The 20,473-nt window shown below is 39.7% G+C and overlaps 1 protein-coding gene and 1 long non-coding RNA gene across 2 annotated transcripts; one reads left to right on the forward strand and one right to left on the reverse strand.

The window, feature by feature from the left end:
* The first annotated feature begins 2,784 nt into the window (after positions 1-2,784).
* Positions 2,785-5,543, forward strand: LOC110896911. Its single transcript, XR_002568276.2, has 4 exons — positions 2,785-2,904; positions 3,750-3,838; positions 5,160-5,215; positions 5,338-5,543. It is a non-coding gene; the product is annotated as an uncharacterized LOC110896911 (long non-coding RNA).
* Positions 5,544-15,647: 10,104 nt separating this feature from the next.
* LOC110895445 (2-alkenal reductase (NADP(+)-dependent)) lies at positions 15,648-18,119 on the reverse strand. Its single transcript, XM_022142762.2, has 5 exons — positions 17,829-18,119; positions 16,867-17,044; positions 16,619-16,785; positions 16,436-16,518; positions 15,648-16,178 (listed from the first exon to the last, which is right to left on the reverse strand). Exons 1-5 carry the CDS (start codon positions 18,066-18,068, stop codon positions 15,800-15,802), a joined length of 1,047 nt encoding a protein of 348 aa, XP_021998454.1. The 5' UTR covers positions 18,069-18,119; the 3' UTR covers positions 15,648-15,799.
* Between the last annotated feature and the right edge of the window lie 2,354 nt (positions 18,120-20,473).

Below are 20,473 nucleotides of genomic sequence, written 5' to 3' on the forward strand. Positions count from 1 at the left end.
GAAAGAAATTTTAAAGCTCTTTTCCGCTGCGTCATTTTTAAGGTAAAACGTGTTAGGGCGTAACAAGTTGGTATCAGAGCCCTGGTTTGAGAGAATTAAGTAACAGGAGGTAAATACTTGAACTCAAACCGGTGTGCTCTCGTGACCAAGAACACGTGCAATCCAAGACTCGATCGAGGCCTAAAGGCAAAAGCGAATGTAAGTATGTATTAGATTATGTATTTGAAGGAAACTAATAGTATGTTTTGTGAAGGGTAAGCGCAATTGTTGGAAGAGATGATCCGTGAATGCGGTCTAGGACCGGCATCGAGGCAAGTAATGAAACGAATTGACCCCAGGTACGTAAACCTAACGTATGGGCGTATGAAATGGTATGGTTAAGCAAGTGAAAGAAAAATTTTGAACAAATTATGATAACGACATGGTAAATAAGTTTTGAAAATGCTACACGAGCCGAAACTAAATTCTTCGGACATAAGGTGGCGATTACGCGAAGACACGAAACTAGTACGTGGAATGTGTACCTGGCCAGTACACAAGAAACGTATGACGTTCGTGAGACCGTGATAATTATTACAGGTATGTCCGATAGAGTTTGGTAGCAGCTAGGCGTGTGGGTGAAATGGGTAGTAAGACTCTCGGGGGATTGAGAGTACTTTGTAGGAATGAAAGATGCGAATGCAATGCTTGAATCCGCGAGACGGATTCAAGGAATGAAATATGCGAATGCAATGCTTGAATCTGTGAGACGGATTCAAGGAATGAAATATGCGAATGCAATGCTTGAATCCGCGAGACGGATTCAAGGAATGAAATATGCGAATGCAATGCTTGAATCCGCGAAATGGATTCAAGGAATGAAATATGCGAATGCAATGCTTGAATCCGCGAGACGGATTCAAGGAATGAAATATGCGAATGCAATGCTTGAATCCGCGAGACGGATTCAAGGAATGAAATATGCGAATGAAATGATTGAATCCGCGAGACGAATTCAAGGAATGAAAGGCATGAACGAAATGATTGAATCCGCAAGACGACTTCAAAGAATGAAAGAGGTGAATGCAACATTTGAATACGTGAGACGGATTCAAAACATGAAAGGTACGAAAGGTATGAGTAAGGTGTTCGAATCCGCGAAACGGATTTAAGGTATAAACGACTAAAGCTAGTCTACTTGAGAAGAAGTCAATAGTCTGACCATAATTATGTCACACAAGTCATATAAGTAAACGTAAAGCAAATGAACAAAAGTATGATAGGAGTGAAAATATCCGAAGGTGTAAGGAATTACGAACCAGACAAGTAAATGTTTCTTAAGTGATATGATTCAAACTATGCTTAAATTTTCATATATATATATATATATATATATATATATGAATGTATTTATGCGAATGCGTTGCATGCGAGAAGGTCGAAAGGATAAACGGGTCATGTGGGTCAAATGGCGATTGCCATTTGGGCTCGTTAGTTAATGTTTTGATATTTTAAGTTTTGTACTCGTAGGTGAACTTGATGAATGGACACACAATGTCACTAATCGGAAAGGAATGATCTTCGTAAGGTATGGATAACAAATCAACGGAATCTACTACCGTCAGGTATGTATAAAAAGAGTTATAACTTAAATAGGAGGTTATGACTCGACTAGGGACTGATGTATTAGAATAGAATATATATGTATATACAAACCGAAATGCAAAAATGTAGAATGAATTTCAAAATGTTCGTAATGATCGCCAGGTGGTATAGAACGTGAATGCTCGTAACTGTGGAAATCCTGATAGAATGTAAGAGATGACAAGTATCGTAAGAAATACTAACCTTGATGCTCGGCTTGTTGGCCATGTTCATTTGAACAAGACATTGTAGAAAGGATACGCATGGCATAAATAACGATAGTAACCATGGAAATAATGCTAAATTTTTGTGTTAAGTATGGATAAGTGAGTTTAAGAAGGGTGAATTTGGTTGTAACAATAAGTCTTTAAATGATTATAATATGCGTATGATAATATATCGACCCCTTCTATGAGCTTAAGGATAATCGGAAGTAACGATAGTAATGGAATGTTTAGGATGGCTCATAGTGAACAAAATGAAAGATAGCATATGATGTATGAGTAGAATGAAATAAATCAACTTATTTCAATTAGTAAATATACGAATGTAATATGCTTAAATAGGATGTTAGAAACAAGCCATAGACTTAGTATGTATGGTTAATAACTGCATACAATTGGAATAAATTCGATGAATGAAGCGCTAGGAGCTAGCATTATAAAGTGAAAGCGACACTAATAAGAGCTCTGGATCAGATCCTGACTTTAATCCGATTATGATAGTAATTTACTTGATTTAAGAACGGAGGGACAATGCGTACAAAGACGTTTATGAATGAATGAAACTCTTGCCAAGATCTCGAATGCATCCATGTGGTATTAAGCCTTGTGAACGAAAAGATGAAAAAGTAGGAGTAGAATTGGTCCAGTTGGAATGAGAAAGGTTTCGGGGACGAAACCATTTTAAGGGGGGTAGACTTGTAACACCCCAAATTTCGTAGGACACATTATAATGTTTAATTCACAATGAGTTAGCAAAAAGAAATGGTAAACATGAAATTTTACCAATATTAAGGTTTAGCAAAGTTAGTGTGTAAATATGAGGTAAAGTGATATGTTTTAAAAAGATAAGGGACTAGATGTGGAATTATGTTATAAAGTTGATAAAAAAAAAAGAAACCAGACTTTGAGTCTGGTGTGCGATCGAGAGAAGGGAAAGGGAACTCTTTCCCTCTCATAAACCCTAAGTCACTAAAATTCCATCAATTAAAGGCGAAATTAGCAAGGAATCGGATGCATGAGCAAGGAATTTTGATGTACTAAGTGTTCTTAACCTCAAGTAAGTGAAATTTTATGATTTGGTGATGTTTGATTTTGTGGGTTTAGTAAAATTCGTGAATATAATGCATTAATTGGTATGATTAATGGTTGCTATGGTTGTTAAAACATCAAGAAATGCTAAATCTTGAATATGAGAGTGGTTTAGGGCAAAACCCATTTGCATGACAAAAGATGGTTAAGAATTTGTGAAGTTCTACATGCTAATTAGGTTGGTGTTGGTGAAATTGTTAGGAGTAATTGATTTAGAACTATGTGCTCATGATTAGAATGGTAGATTTCAAGTTAGTAGGATGTTTATGTTAATCAATGAGTGAAGTATGGAAATTGTGCTTAAGATGCTTGTACATTGTGCATAAACTGTGGTACGCACGCCAAGTGCTTGATGAAATGCTTAGGTGAGTTTGATATATGAGATTGTATGCAATGAATCGATGAATACGCATAGAAGGTATTAATAAAGTAATTGATAGTGAACTAGCTTGAATAATATGCTTTAGATGGAATTCATATGAGAATTCGGGTTGAATGTATGCTTTGATCAAAATCATGCATTTTGGGGATTTTACCTTGTACTTGTATGGTGTGACGGCCATCATGGCTTTGGTTATTTGTCTAATGGTGATTAAGAGGTGAACGTGTACAAAATGTAAAAACTTGCTAGATAATTATACGACACACATGATGGTAGGTTGATTTGATTGAACTACGAATAGTGTAGTAACGAGTCTATGCCTTATGAATGTTAGTGGTGACCAATGAAAGTCAAGGTGACATAGGAATAGAATGATTGATACGAGGAATGATCATGTATACTAACAATGTTGAAATATGATGGAATGAAAGGATATGCGTCGTATTAGCAAGGGATCAAGCATGGAAAGCTAACGGGTCAAGAGGAGACAAGGAAGGGAATACGAAAACGGACGCTCAAGGTAAGTGATTCCGTAATCACTTCTTAGTTGTTTATGTAATGTTATTTGCAATTTAATTATATGTGATAATTGAGGTCAAATAGGAATGAATTGTATGATGTCAATGAAGTATTAAACGGATCTTAGTTTTGATCCGAGCAAGGTAGGTGTGATTAAGAAATTGTAGTTAAGTAGTGGAATTGGTTACTTATGTAAGGAATTCCTTTGTTATTAAGGATAGAGTATAGTTGACTAAAATGCCCTTGATAGGTATATCGGGCAAACGACCTTAGAAGTCGTTTGGAAACGAGCTATTCGATTAGAGTAATGTCTTGGACAAGTATGAAAGTGAAGTATAGGGTTTGGTATGTCATAGTCCACTTAATGCGCAAATACCCATAACGGGTCAAAAATAAGCCTTGAGCGAAAATGGGTGAAGAGGATGCAAGACGTCCGAGAATTTAATCTTTTATGATAGGTGCCAATGAAATTATTAAAGTTCATATGAGATTGAGGTCAAATAAACAGATTATGTTGATAAATGCACGAACGGGTCAAATAGTTAGAAAATGATAATATGTCGAATGCACGTAAGTTAAGAATTTCCTTAATCCGGAGGTAGGATTTGAAGTTAATATGATAGAATGTGAATTTACAAGCATGTAGGAAGAAACGAAAGGTTAAACGGGTAAACGGTTCAAAAGTTATGCGCGTTTTAGTGCGTACGGACGACGAAACGGAATTGCAGAAAACTGCAAATTCTAGAGGGCGTCGCCGACGGGTATAGGGGCGTCGCCGACGGGCTCCAGAAAGTGAATTTTTGGCTGACGGGTTATTTGACTGTCTACGGGGATTTTTGGCTACGGGTAATTGCAAGGGCCGTCGCCGACGACCCTAGGGCCGTCGCCGACGACCCTAGGGCCGTCGCCGACGACCCTAGGGCCGTCGCCGACGCCCTTCCCAAGTTCAAAAACCTAAAAATTTGTTATTTAAGTTGATTTATGTATCGTAGGCTTCGGTTCGTTATCCGTGGACTACGGTGAACTTTCCAAACATGATTTTGATGGTTCCTTAGATGTCTATGGGCTATAAATCTAAGTCTAAGTCCCATGTAAATATTGTATGATTATATAAGAATGTAGGAAGGATATGTACGTATGTGGTTGTGTATGTATGTATGTGTAAAGACATGTATGAGTGTATGTACGTATGTAAAGTTGTAAGAAAGGTATGTATGTATGTAGAGGAGTATGTATGCATGTAAGATGGTACGTGTGCATGATTTAAATACGTAGAGTTTTAACGTTACTAATTATGCGTTTGAGGTTGGTATGTAATGCAGGATCGAGTACATCAGATTCTTACGAAATTTAAGCCCAACCCGGAATAAGAGGATGAGTAAGGATAGTTGGATGAACTAATGTTAAATTGTCAAACGTTATTCAATCCTTAATTATATGAGATTAATGTTATATGATGTTGTCGTTGACTAATGGCTAAGTTGTATGTGATGCCCACAGGTGATACACGGACTTCTTCTGCTACTTAGGAAGTGAAGCGGACATAGATCGAGTCAAGAGCAAGGATTGCACGGATAGATCGATCGTATAGTTGAAATATATAATGTCTAGAAATGTAAATTTTAATATGAATGTTGTGAATTCTTTTATAGTACGTTTAACATTTTAGCTTTTGGAACCTTCTCAAAAGTAATGTCGTTAACAAGGAAAGAAATTTTAAAGCTCTTTTCCGCTGCGTCATTTTTAAGGTAAAACGTGTTAGGGCGTAACAGAATACAGGGCTTTCTTGGCTAACATTGTAGTAGCGGAGAAGGAAAAGAAAGGAAAGATAGAAGTGAAAGATGTTCCTGTTTTCTGTGAATTTCCGCATGTATTCCTTGATGATCTCCCAGGTCTTCCGCCAAGTCGTGATATCGACTTCTGTATCGACCTCATTCCTGGAGCCAACCCTGTTGCCAAAGCTCCTTACCGACTCGCACAGTCCGAAATGCGTGAACTCTCGAGTCAGCTTCAGGAATTACTTGAAAAAGGCTTCATTCGCCCGAGCACCTCTCCTTGGGGCGCGCCAGTCCTTTTCGTTAAAAAGAAGGATGGGTCGTTCAGGATGTGCATCGACTACTGGGAATTGAATAAGCTGACCATCAAGAACCGCTATCCCCTGCCTTGCATCGACGATTTGTTTGATCAGCTACCAGGTGCTACGTGTTTCTCGAAGATCGATCTACGCTCAGGCTATCACCAACTACGCATTCAAGAGGAGGATATACCCAAAACCGCTTTTCGCACTCGTTACGGCCACTATGAGTTCGTTGTTATGCCTTTGGTTTAACCAACTCACCCGCGGTTTTCATGGATCTGCTGAATCGCGTGTGTAAACCATATCTCGACCGTTTCGTCATCGTGTTCATCGACAATGTCTTGATCTATTCCAAGTCGAAGGCCGAACCCGCGCAACATCTACGTTTGGTTCTCGAACTACTCCAGGGGAATCGACTCTATGCCAAGTTCTCCAAGTGTGAATTCTGGCTAGAGGAGGTTCAGTTTCTGGGTCACATCGTAAATAGTCAAGGTATTCATGTCGATCCCACGAACATTGAAGCCGTTAAGAGCTGGATTACACCTAAGAGCCCGTCTGAGGTCCGTTCTTTTCTCAGACTAGCGGGCTATTATCTACGATTTATCGAAGGATTCTCAAAGATCGCTGTGCCACTTACCGCTCTTATGCATAAAGACAAGCCTTTTGTTTGGGCAACTGAACAACAGTCTGCCTTCCGAACCCTCAAGCACATGCTCTACGATGCTCCTGTTCTCACATTGCCCGACGGAAGCGATGGTTTCATTGTCTACTGTGATGCTTCCAACCTTGGTCTTGGTTGTGTTCTTATGCAATGGGACAAGGTTATAGCTTACGCATCTCGTCAACTCAAAATCCATGAGAACAACTATACAAACCATGATCTCGAGCTAGGCGCGGTTGTTTTTGCGTTAAAGATTTGGCGACACTACCTATATGATACCAAGTGTACGATCTTCACCGATCATAGGAGCCTACAACATATCTTTGATCAGAAAGAACTTAATATGCGTCAACGCCAATGGGTGGAATTCTCAACGATTACGACTGTGAGATTCGTTATCACCCAGGCAAAGCAAATGTCGTTGCCGATGCTCTCAGCAGACGGAGTTATTTGCTCAGCACCCGCAATCCCCAAGCCCAATACAATCTCGAAACTCTCGTCTGCGAAGCCCAGCATGTCTGTTTTAATGAACGCACTCTGAAGAAGGAGCGAATCTATCATGAGGGAGCTCAGCTTGTAAATAAATCAAATGGAATATTCCATTTTCTGGACAGAATTTGGATCCCTAAATGGACCAATTTGCGACAGATTTTGATGGACGAAGCCCACAAATCCCGGTATTCTATTCATCCCGCTGCCGATAAAATGTACCAGGACCTTCGCTACAAGTACTGGTGGCCGGGCATGAAGAGGGATATTGCTCTCTACGTTGGGAAGTGCCTGCCTAGTGCAAGGGTTAAGGCTGAACACCAAAGGCCCTCTGGCTTACTCGAGCAACCACAAATCCCTATGTGGAAGTGGGAGAGTATAGCTATGGACTTCATAACAAAGCTTCCACACACGTCATCAGGTCACGACAGCATTTGGGTTGTTGTCGACCGTTTGACCAAATCTGCTCACTTTTTGCCAATACGAGAAGACTACAAGGTAGAACGATTAGCCTGAATCTACACCAACGAGATCATTTGTAATCATGGGACGCCTCGCGACATCATCTCTGACCGTGATGCTCGGTTTACCTCGCGACTGTGGGAAATGTTTCAAGCTGCTCTCGGTACTACGCTTAACCTGAGTACCGCATTCCACCCTCAAACCGACGGTCAGACTGAAAGAACGATTCGTACTCTTGAAGACATGCTCCGTTCGTGTGTCATAGATTTCGGTGGTAATTGGGACACTTACCTGTCGTTAGTCGAATTCTCGTATAACAACAGTTATCATTCCAGCATTCAAATGGCACCATTCGAGGCTTTATATGGAAGAAGATGTCGATCGCCTATTGTATGGCACGAGATCGGTCACTCGCAATTAACCGGTCCTGAGCAATTGCAAGAGACGACTGACAAAGTCCTCCAAATTCGAGACAACTTGTTGAAAGCTCGAAGTCGACAGAAAACTTACGCCGATAGACGACGCAAGCCCCTTGAATTTGACATTGGCGACTACGTACTCATAAAGGTATCACCTTGGAAGGGTGTGGTCCGATTCAGCAAGAAAGGGAAACTAGCGCCTCGATATGTTGGACCTTTTAAGATTCTGGAAAGGATCGGAAAAGTCGCCTACAGACTCGAACTACCGGAGGAACTTAGTAATGTCCACCCAACTTTCCATGTGTCAAACCTCCGAAAGTGTCTGGCTGAGCATGATTTAATTGTACCCCTCGATGACCTCCAAATAAACGAAACACTACACTTCGTGGAGAAGCCTGTCGAAATCATGGATCGCCAAACCAAGCAGCTCAGACGCTCACGCAATCCTATTGTGAAAGTCCAATGGGAAGGCAAACAAGGCGCAAAGTTCACTTGGGAACTCGAAAGCGACATGAAGGCGAAATACCCGCAGTTATTTGTCACGGCTTCGGCCTAATTTCGGGACGAAATTCCCTCAACTAAGGGAGGCTGTAACACCCTGTGTTTCGGAAGTCAAAGTCAAAGTCAAGATTGAAGTCAAAGGAAGAAAAGATTACAAATTGCGCTCTGTCTCCCCTTGCTCAATTCCTGTTTCGACTTCTTTGACTTATAGTTAGTCTATTTTATTTTCTCTTTAGTTGTATTATGTGGAGTATCTATAAAGAATCGCAGTGATCGATGTATACTTATCGCTATGAATCGCCTTACGACTGTGAACTATAGAAAGTAACAATGCGATAAAGTTAACTAAACACTAATCGAACTAATCTAATCGACATCGCACTCACAACTCGAATTACGCATTATGGTTATTGTTATACGTGTGTGGGTGCCTTATGTGTTACTTATGCATGTTTATTTATGTTATGTGTGGTAATCAATCGAAACGCAATCGAACTCAATCGCAATCGAATCGCAAACACTAAGCGAATACGAAAGAAGGATGCTTGTATGTAGAGATAGTATGATAATTGGTGGAGAAGAGATAGCGCAAGATATGAGTAGTTGGGATTTAAAGTAATTTGACTAGGAAACTCTATCGCATCGCAACGCTCGCAATCGAAATCGAAACAGCAAAGCTCGTCGCACCGAACGCTCGAACCAGGCGACCAATCGATCAGGCAACCAGCCGATCGACCAGCCGTCCGCTCGAACTGCTGTCCGATCGAGCTGCCTGGCCGATCAACCAACCCTTTCCTCTTTGGGAACTCTATAAATACCTCTTGTCACTTTCACACTTTCTAATTTTGGCAACTCTCTGTCCGACCAGCGCATTCTCCTCACTTTTCTTCAGATTTCTCTCGATTCTGGTAAGATCTCGTCCTAAATCTTGTACTTTCTTGATCTACACGCACTCCTACATCTTTCTATCTTTTGAATCTTAACTTTTAACCGTGAAATCACCAAGATTCAAGGTGTTCTAGGATGACGTCATCATGTGTTCTTGAGGAACTTCATGTTTTGGCCTCAATCCACCAAGAACAACTTAGATCTAACTGATTTCCACATAAACTAACAAAGATCTTTCATAGATCTAAACATATTCACAAAGAACAGGATTGAAAGATGGTTTTCTAACTTTCTTTCAACTCTTTTACACTTAATGCCTTCAAAACCGATAGAAACGGAGCTTGTGCCGACCTACTACTCATTCTAGTGGTTGTGTGGCTCGAGATCCGGATTCTATCCACGAGGTTTACCGATTTCGGGTTAAACGTGAACCACCGTCTCGAACAGTTCACTAATCGGATTTGGGTGATTCATGTCCTATAAGGAGGACCAAGTATTGACAAAGTTCCTGTTGCTTGACTCGTTATCAAAATGCCTCGATAAAACGACAAACAATCAAACAACCAAGTAGAAGACGAATGGGTCGACCAGGACGGAGTATCGTCCGATCGGACTGCTGTCCGATCGAACAGCCAATCCGATCGACTGGCCAAACCGAAAGGCTTGCAACTTGGGTCCCACACTTAAACTATTCATCAACATTTGAAGTCTGATCATTGAATAAGTTGTTGTTCGATCGAACTACCATCCGATCGGGTTAACCGCTCGAGCGTGTGACCATTAGACTTCAGCACTTAAACAATTTTCAACATGTTCAATGCACTAGGAATGCCACCCGATCAAACTGCTGTCCGATTGAGTGACAACCTGCAGTAAACTTGTTCTCACTGAAGTGCCCAACCAATCGGGTTGCCGGCCGATCGAACGACCGTCCGATCGACCGACCTGAAAGGTAGAGATACTTCAATGTTTTAGTATGCTACAACAAAAACTTCAAAAGTCAAGCCATCATACACAAACACATCCTTCCCAAAGGAAGGAACAATCCACTCGAACGGCCATCCGACCGGACAACTGTCCGAACGGACTGTCGCTCGCACGGTCAGCTGTCCGATCGGACTACCATCCGATCGACCAGCTGTTCGACCCACCAACACTTGTTCTTGTTTTACGCGTCACTTACCGTTATGCTATCGAACTATTCAGGCTAACCTTACTCTCAAGCGCTCCCTTCAATCCATCAACTGATGTGAGTATACTCGATCCCTTTTTGCTTTCGCACTTTTGGGTGTTACATACATTACTTATACAAGATCACAATCAAACACACTATGCAATGCATTAAACGCTAACCGTTACCGCATGTTATACGTGACTTAATGAATGCTTGTTTGTTATGTTTACACATGGAATGTTGTCTACCTGCCTTAGCAACGATAATACTATAGTTTGGACTCAGCACCCGTTCACACGGGGGTTGTTAAGGACAATTATTTGCATGGATTATAGTGGTGATCATGTATTACGAACTGCCTTGGGCAGTCAACCCGAAGTCATTGGTATCGATAGGTTCATGTCGATAACTAACATGCTTCGTTTTACTCAGTGTACGTGCTGGTTATGCGTAAACTATTTCGAACTCTATATGCTATTATCAAACTTGTATGCTCGCCTTTACACTATGTGTATTGACTTTTATTTTAACGTATGTGACAGGTGCTTAAGGTGTCTATTTGCTTGGAAATCAAGGCTAGGAAAGAGTCTTAGTGACCAACAAATAGTTGTTTGTACTAATGAAACCTGAGTTGTCAGAACAGAACAATTTGCCTAGATTTGTACTGTAATAATTATATTATCTTATATGACATGGTATGGGACGTGTTACTTAAAATATTTGGTAAATATAATTGTTATGGAAACTTCTGGACAATCTGTTTCGGTCAATGCCGTGCCCCGATGTTTCCGCCATCGGTTGGGGTGTGACATGATCTTACAAGAATGTAAGAATCCGACCTTGAACTCTAAACGAGTAAATGCTGCTCTCCTGAAGGAATGTAAATCTTGTCCTTCTCATTCATGTAATCATCGTATATATAATGTACAAGCAAATCTCCTATCATTAAGAAGAGATATACATGACCAAAATAACAAATATTTTCCCTAAATTATACAATGCTCTATTACACCCCCGCAGTCGAAGCGAGAGGAGGCCGAATGCTGAGACTGGACCGGAAGTCGTCAAATAACACCTTTGGCAAGCCTTTGGTGAATATGTCAGCTACCTGAGAACGCGTGGGGATGTGAAGTATCCGAACAGAACCTCGTTGAACTAGGTCACGAACAAAATGAATATCAAGCTCAAGTGTTTTGTACGCTGATGCTGAACTGGGTTGCCTGAGAGATAAATTGCACTAATATTGTCACAGTACACAAGACTAGCAGTGGTTAGAGGTTCGTGTAATTCTAGCAAAATATTACGAAGCCAACATATTTCCGCAACCACATTAGCAACTCCCCGATATTCTGCTTCGGCACTAGAACGAGAGATAACTGACTGACGTTTAGACGACCATGATATAATGTTCGGACCCAAATAGACACAATAACCTGAAGTAGACCTCCGTGTATCTGGACACCCTACCTAGTTGGCATCCGTGTAAGCTCGCAATGAGAAATCCGTAGAGGTACTAATGGTCAGACCATGAGATGATGTGCCTTGCAAGTACCGGATGATTCGTTTTAAGGCATTCCAATGATCTACTTTTGGTGCATTCTTGTACATGCATACTTGCTGAACAGCATAGAAAATGTCGGGTCTCGTGAATGTTAGATATTGGAGTGCTCCGGCAAGGCTACGGTACAGGGCCGGGTCATCAAAATCAGCACCCGAATTAGATCCAAGCTTGGGTTTAGTGTCAACTGGCGTAGTGGCGGGTTTGCAAGAGGACATACCGGCTCTTTCAATAATTTCCTTAGTATATACGTATTGAGACAAGAACATGTTGCCACCCTGTTGCTGAACATGAACACCCAAAAAATGACTAAGTGAGTCGAGGTCTTTCATGGCGAATTCTGCAGCAAGACGAGCCATAAGAAGGACTCGAAGGGAGTCGGACGAGGTTGTGAGAATGATGTCATCGACGTATATGAGGAGATAAGTTGTGTTTCCATTAAGCCGGTAGATAAATAGAGAGTTGTCACATTTACTTTGCTGAAACCCCAATGTGAGAACGAAGTCAATAAACCGTTGGTACCACGCATGAGGAGCCTGCTTTAAACCATAAAGAGATTTCTGTAGGAGACACACATGATCAGGATATTGGCGATGATGGAACCCCATAGGTTGATACATATAAACAGTCTCATTTAGGTTTTCGTGAAGAAATGCGTTGGTGACATCCATTTGATGAATTGGCCAAGATTGCGACAACGCAAGTGATAACACAGTGCGTATGGTGGTGGGTTTGACAACCGGGCTAAATGTTTCACCACAGTCCACTCCAATTTGTTGGTTGCTCCCATCACAAACAAGACGAGCCTTATAGCGTTCCAAAGTACCATCCAACCTGAATTTGTGGTGAAAAAGCCACATGTTGCGTAAAACATGCATATGAGGTTGCCGGGGAACTAACACCCAGGTCTTATTTTTAATAAGTGCATTAAATTCGGAAGTCATGGCATTATGCCATTCCGTGCTGGACAAAGCATCCTTTGGGTTTTTAGGGATGGGGACGATAGATGAGGAGGCAATGTTAAAAATATTTTTCGGTTTATGTATTCCATCCATAGAGCGGGTACGGATGGTGCGGGTCGGTGGTGGGGGGGGAGAAGTTGGTGGAGGTGTGGGAGAGGTAGTGGACGTAGAGGACAGGTCGGAGGTGGAGGTAGAACTAGGACTAGAGGAGGAACTGGTAAGGCGATGGGAGGTAGAGGGGCCGAGAAAGGGAGTTGGGCTGTCGGAGGGATTTGGGCCGAGGGAGGGGCTGAGGGACTGTGAAGACGGGCCGGGTAGGTGTGACGCGGGTGGGCTAGTGGGGGATGTAGGTGGGCTCGTGGAGTAGGGTGGGCTGTGAGTGGGGGTATTAATTGAAGTGGGAAGTAGGCCAATGGAAGATGTGTGGTGAGCAGTGGAGTGGTCATTGGAAGGAGAATTCGACTGAATATGTGTGTTATTATTGGAGTTAGGGGTAGTGGGGTTGGTATTATGGTGGGAGTCGAAATAATGTAGAGGGTGGATGGGGTCAGTTAAGAAGTCATACGTTTGTGGAGGGGGGTAGGGTTATTTGCAAAAGGAAAAATGGCTTCGTCAAAGATGACGTGTCAACTTATGATAATTTTACGAGTGTGTAAGTCGAGGCATTTATATCCCCGATGATTAGTGGGGTAGCCTAGGAAGACACATGGCATTGATCGATATTGGAGTTTATGTATATTAGCGTGGGGGATGAGAGGGTACCATAAACAGCCAAAGACTCGAAGGTGTGAGTAAGATGGAATGCAATGATATAATATTTGGGTAGGAGAAAAATTGTTGAGAATTTTGCTAGGCAAAATATTGTGAAGGTATGTTGCAACCTCCAAAGCATGATGCCAATAAGTGTTAGGTAAAGATGCATGGGCTAAAAGTGTGCGAATAATATTGTTAATAAAACGGATTTTTCGTTCGGCTTTCCCGTTTTGTGACGAGGTATATGGACAAGAAAAACGAAATTGCATTCCATTTAATTTGCAAAATTGGTGGAACATATTATTATTATATTCCTTACCATTATCACATTGAAACTGTTTCAGTTTGCGTTCGAATTGAGTGAGAATCATATTATAGAATGTAGTAAAGGTGGAGAAAACTTGGGATTTATTCGGGAGGGGGTAGGTCCATAAAAAATTTGAAAAATCATCAAGAAAAAGTATGTAATAGCGGTAACCCCCCGAACTAAGAATCAGGGAGGTCCAAAGATCACTGTGAACTATATCAAATGGCATGTTGATAACATTGTTAGAAGCAAAAAACGGTAATTTAATATGTTTACCAAACACATAAGATTGACAAACATGAGTTTTTAAAGTTCCACAATTAATCAAACTAGAGTTTTTAAGAGAATTCAATAAAGAAAATCCCGGATGACCGAGACGTTGATGCCATGTGTCTTGAGAAATCGCCGTAAGAGCCGTGAGGGATATGATCTTGGTGACTTGGGATGGATCAAAAGTATAGAGGCCTTCGGAGCTATTGCATCGTAGGATAGGGGTCCGAGTCTTGAGATCCTTCACCAAAGAACCATATGGGTCAAATTCAATGGATAATTTATTATCGGTAGTAAAACGACGAACAGAAAGGAAGTTTTTACATGACCAAAATAACAAATATTTTCCCTAAATTATACAATGCTCTATTATCTCCAATTAACCAAACGCTGATCTTAATCCACTGTTTACCTGTCCACTGATTTCCCACTATAGCAATAGTTATAATCCATCAGTTGTTCATCACCAGTTGTTAGCCATCAGTGTTTTCCTATCACAAGCAGTGCTTTATAAGGCTTCATCAGCTGTTTGCCTTAGTACCAAAACCAGTGGTTTGCTTTATTTCTTATTCTAAACTCATAAGTGGTTACAACTGAAATGTTACTTTTCTCAACATAGCTGCAATAATAACTTTCTTGTCCTGAATCTTTTAGATGATTAGACGCCTTCAAGATGGTAGCATCAGGCAACTGGAGATATTTATTTATCTCATGCACTACTTCAAAAATCAACTTTGACCACAGCCCACATGAAACTCTAAAAGAAGATGGAAGCATGGACACCTGAAGAATCGCTGGTGTTATCTGTGGACAGCATGCGAGATTCACTTGCTAGTAGATGAATATTACATACACATACAAACAAAATCGTAAACCTTTATAACTGCCACTGTAACATTATATCAGATTGATAACTTAATGATATAAAACTTAGTGTTGTAGGTTTGTGTATTATGATTAATCACGTGATCATTTAGTACTTTTCTTAGTGGTACTTACCTGCGTGTTACGTGTTACGATGACATTAGGTCGAAACTGGCATTGTTCGTTATAAGATACCGGTATAAGTGTTAATGTTTTTCAGTCGATGTAAAACACGGATTGGTATTCTTTAAAGCATATCTGGTCGGTAATATAGATATACAACTTATATATCATTTTTTTCATTTAAGGTTTGAATTATGTTCTTGCCTCTTATAGTCGGTTTCGCCGCAACACCCAGGTTCCCCACTAGTACATATAATTTTCTAAAATAAGTTAAACCTAATTTAAATGATTGCAATCACAAATAACCATTAACTAGAGATGCAAACATATTATAACGTAATTATTACAACGTCTTCTCATCATAATGACCAGAACCACAACAACAAACATATAAAACAGAACACTGGAATTTGACACCTAGAAAAACACATTTAACTATTAACTTTAGCTTTGCTTACTCGTTAGTTATGGCCACGACTTGTTTTCCGACATTTGTGCCATTAAATAAACCTATAAGCGCAGCCGGAGCATTTTCGAGACCTATGACAATATCCTCAACATAGGTTATTTTTCCTTCATGAATTAGTGGCAAGATCATTTCTAAGAATTTAGGATATGAGTGATAGTAATCGAAAACGAGGAACCCTTCCATTCTTATACGTTTCATGATAAGCATAAGGAGATTGTAATTGCCTTGTGGCTTATCAAGGTTGTACTGTGAGATCATCCCGCACGCTGCAATGCGACCATGGACTCTCATGTTACGTAGCACTTCGTCGAGCATCTTTCCCCCAACGTTATCAAAGTACATATCAATGCCATTTGGAAAATACCTAAAAGACAAACCCATTTTTTTTAATCACATGCAAAACTAGATAAGTCGCGTGTGTGTTTGGGTGGGGGTGGAGTGACTTTAACCCGACAAGCATGATGCAAGTCAGGAACTGTGACGAATCATTCTTCCTTGTTAATTTGTGTCTTTTTCCGCCTAATGTTCATCTCAATCTGTCACTCCTAGTAAACCCCCCCCCCCCACACACACACCGCAACAACCTACCTAGTTTTAATATTATATAGTAGAAAATCTGACCTTTTTAAGGCGGCATTGAGATCTTGCTCTTCTTTGTAGTTAAATGCATCATCGAATCCGAATTTGTTCTTAAGTAGATCAACCTTATGTAAAGAAGAAAATTGTACCAAACCCACATCAGAATCAGTTGTAAGTAGTCACAGATAAACGTTATAAATATGCTAATGGTATGCCTCATGTCACCTTTGCTTTGGATCCAGCACTTCCAACAACATAACAACCAAAGAGCTTTGCCAACTGTCCAACAATTTGACCAACAGCACCAGATGCTGATGACACAAACACGGTCTCTCCTTTCTTCGGAGAACAAATCTCATGAAAACCAACATAAGCAGTCAATCCAGTCATACCTAAACCATTACAAAAGTCAAGAATGATTCAACATTTGTAGATAATTGTACGATGTAGAAGCATTGATATAACTAACTTACCTAGGATTCCTGTATAGCATGATAACGGAACATCAGTAACTTGAATCTTTATAAAGGTACGGGTATCTTTTATCAAGCTATATTCTTCCCAACCAACAAGACCCCATATCAAGTCTCCTTTCTTAAACTTGGGGTGACTGGACTCCAAAACTCTCGACACACCATAGCCGACTATAGGCTGTACAAATTAATGGTTTTCTTGAAAATCGTGCCCCTTTCCATAAAACACAACACTGCTATGTGATACGACATATGTCCCTCAAATATAGCTCGTTTTAAAAGAAAACGTGTTCTAAATTTCTAACTTGGTTTTCAACTATCTTAATGAAAAACCTTAAGACTTTCTTATAAGAATTATATATCTATTGTTTACTATTGTTGATGAAATGCAATGAATAGCAAATTTATTTTTATAATAATATATAGCTTTTTATTATTTTTTTATTTAATATATTATAATAGTTTATTATATTTACTTTTAATAATTTATTTTTAATTTTTTTTCCTTTTTTAAAACCATATATTTTCTTTACCATTTTTTTAATAATTCTTTTTCCTTTTTTATAACATATATTAATTTATCAATTAATTTGATACTCCTTTAAATTTACGTTTATAATTTTTTTTTCTAAAAAACTTAAGTACGTAATTGTGCTTGATTTTTCCCCTGACATTCCATTATAAGTTTTTTTTAAAAACGAAGTTGTACTCAAAATAAAGAATTTATTTGGGATCATAAAACAATACGATGATAAACTAAACCGTTCTAATAGTTTGACTTTCTAAACAATATTTTATTTTCAAATCATGTTTGTTTTAAATTATTATTTGCTCAGTTTCGCCGCAACGCACGACGTAAAAAAACTAGTAAATCCATTTAAAATTGAAAACATAGTTAATCTGGAAAGCAATATGACAGATAATAATAATCATAAAAAAACAAGGGTCCAAACAAAACATACCGAACCAGGAGTGAAAGAATCGATGTAATTTCCTTCCATAGTCCTATTCATGCGATTCCTCATGTAGGGGTCGCATGACAAATATATATTTTTAGTCAAGATCAGACTGTCATCGTTCTTGGGTAACTCCAAACGGATGGTGGCATCAGATGTTACCACCATGTCGGATCCAGTTGCATACCCATTAATGTAATCTTTGAATATCACCTGCTTGTTTCTCACCTCCACTATATCTGCCATTTCTATGTATTGTTAGTGATCGGCCTTTCTTTACAAACATGGTGGATGTATATATATATATATATATACATATATATGTGTGTGTATGTTTAGGTGTGTCATGTGCACCTGTAGACATATAACTATTGTATACGTTGTACTATTAAGAAAATGTGCATATGTTACACATCATTTATAGTAATCTAGAAAATGCCTATGCTGTCTATTTAAAATTAAAATTATAAATAAAATATGTAAGCACATGTCTAGTGGAATATATTTGTTTCAACGACTAATCATTTGGATTATATGTACACAATAGAAATTTTAAGAGGGTTATACATAATCAACGACTGGTCATTTGGATTATATGTACACAGTAGAAATTTTTAAGAGGGTTATACATAAAATCTAGGGTTTATTAAAGGGTGAGGGTATTGACACACCCCCCTTTTTTGTGTGCACAACCCCCCCCCCCCCCCTCAAGAGGTGGCATATAGGGCAATAAGGGGCGTATACAGTGTGAAAGCAATTAATATGTCAGAAAAAAGTGTTTTGATAAGCCTCTCATTGCCCTATGAGAGGCATATTAGGTTGTGGTAGTTGGAGCATTAAACCCTATACGCCTCTCATTGAGCAATTAGAGGCTTATCGGCATGACTTTTGATGATTTTAAGGTATAATTACTGACATGAAAGGAGTTCAGTCTGAAAAAGCGTGAAAGTGACCCATATGACCCTTATCGACCTATACGACCCTTATCGAGTAAAAATGTTTGTTTACCCAAGCATACGGGATTTATGGCTTCCAAATTTTTTCAAACTCGCAAAATTCCGACTGAACTCCTGAAGATTCTTAACTAAAAAATTTGGTTGAGACCGTGAAGCAGAAAGATGTCGTTTTGGGGCATTGGTAATATTTTTGGCGAAGATTCGAACCAGTCGTACGTCTTCGAAAGCGTTTGGTTATCCGGCATTGATCGAGGTGAGGAGGAGGTTGTGTCCGTGCCTCGTTGTGATGACGGGGGTGTGCGACCCACGTTACCTGACTTGAACCAGGTGTTTATAGATGAGGGGGAACCATCTTACAATATTGCCCAAAGTTATCCGCGACACGAATACGGGACTTACCATTCGTATACGGAAAATAAACACAAGTTAGAGTATGAGGAAGGTGCTAACAACTTTGAGGAAAATGATAACGAAGTCGAGGAATGTGTTAAGGACTTTGAGGAAAATGATAAGGAAATCGAGGAAGGTGTAATGTACTTTGAAGAGGATGTTGATGACGACGAACCTGCTAACAAGGAAGGTGTTCACGACGACGAGCGTGCTAACGAGGAACCTGCTAACGAGGAAGGTGCTAATGACGAGAAAAAAAAACAAAAAAGGTATGACATAACCGTCAATTACGTGTTATTCGTGTTACATAATGTTGATATAATTTTTAGAGTGGATAAAATGATTTTGTATACGTGTTATTCGTATGTATATAATTTTTATTAGGTAGGAGAAATCTAGAAAATGTTTGACCCATCCCGACCTTAACCCGAACCCGACCCGAAATTGTGTCATACATATTAACCCGATTTCGTTATCATTTTGGTGAAATATTATATATGTTCTGGTGAAATATTTTGTTAAAAATAGATTACTTAGGCTTGTAAATGAACCGAACGAACACGAACGAGGCATGTATACTGATTATTTCACAGAAAATGTATGACACGAAATTTCATACAAACCCTAAAATGTGTCATACATATTAACCCGAACCCGATGTTGAACCCGAGTTTTTTTATTGTTTTTTTGACAAATTAATATATTAATTTCATTTATGTGGATTTCTAATGAACCTTTTTTTTTTTGTTTGGGGTATTTGGGTCACTTGAAGAATTGAAGAATTGAGTATACAAAAGAGAGTTGCGAAAGGTTACGTCATTGTCACCCAACGAACGAGGAAAAAAGGCGAAGGTGCATCAGCAAGGACAGTGAAGATATGGTTGTAATGCGATCGTGGCGGCGAACACAAAAGTAAAGCATCCGTTCGGCGTTCCGGTAGCAAAAAGGTCGGCTGTCCTTTTAGTCTGACAGGGAAACTAGACTCAAGTAGTGGTAGTTGGAGCCTTGTGGAGAAGAAAAACATTCACAACCATGAGCCTGCTGAATTTCTCGAGGGCCACGCGTTTGCTAGAAGGCTGACCCGGGACGAAGAATCACTGGTGGAGAGACTTTATATGCAAGACATGGAGCCTACAAATATACATTTAACCATAAGAAATCAGTACCCACATAGCGTGTGCATTCTACAAGATGTACAAAACGTGATTAAAAAGATTAAACGAAAAATGTACGGCGATCGAACTCCAATGCAGATATTGGAGAGCATGTTGCAAGAAGAAAGGTACGTTGTCGAGGAGGTTTTTT

Source organism: Helianthus annuus, chromosome 12 (assembly GCF_002127325.2).
Source record: "Helianthus annuus cultivar XRQ/B chromosome 12, HanXRQr2.0-SUNRISE, whole genome shotgun sequence".
NCBI lineage: Eukaryota > Viridiplantae > Streptophyta > Magnoliopsida > Asterales > Asteraceae > Helianthus > Helianthus annuus.

Excerpts from the sequence above, each read along its gene's own strand:
- LOC110895445 (XM_022142762.2), bottom strand. The coding sequence starts at position 18,068 with ATGGCAGATATAGTGGAGGTGAGAAACAAGCAGGTGATATTCAAAGAT. Across the intron at positions 16,786-16,866 it reads ATGCTATACAGGAATCCTAG|GTATGACTGGATTGACTGCT; the intron begins GTAAGTTAGTTA and ends GTAATGGTTTAG. Across the intron at positions 16,519-16,618 it reads GTGCTGGATCCAAAGCAAAG|GTTGATCTACTTAAGAACAA; the intron begins GTGACATGAGGC and ends TCTTTACATAAG.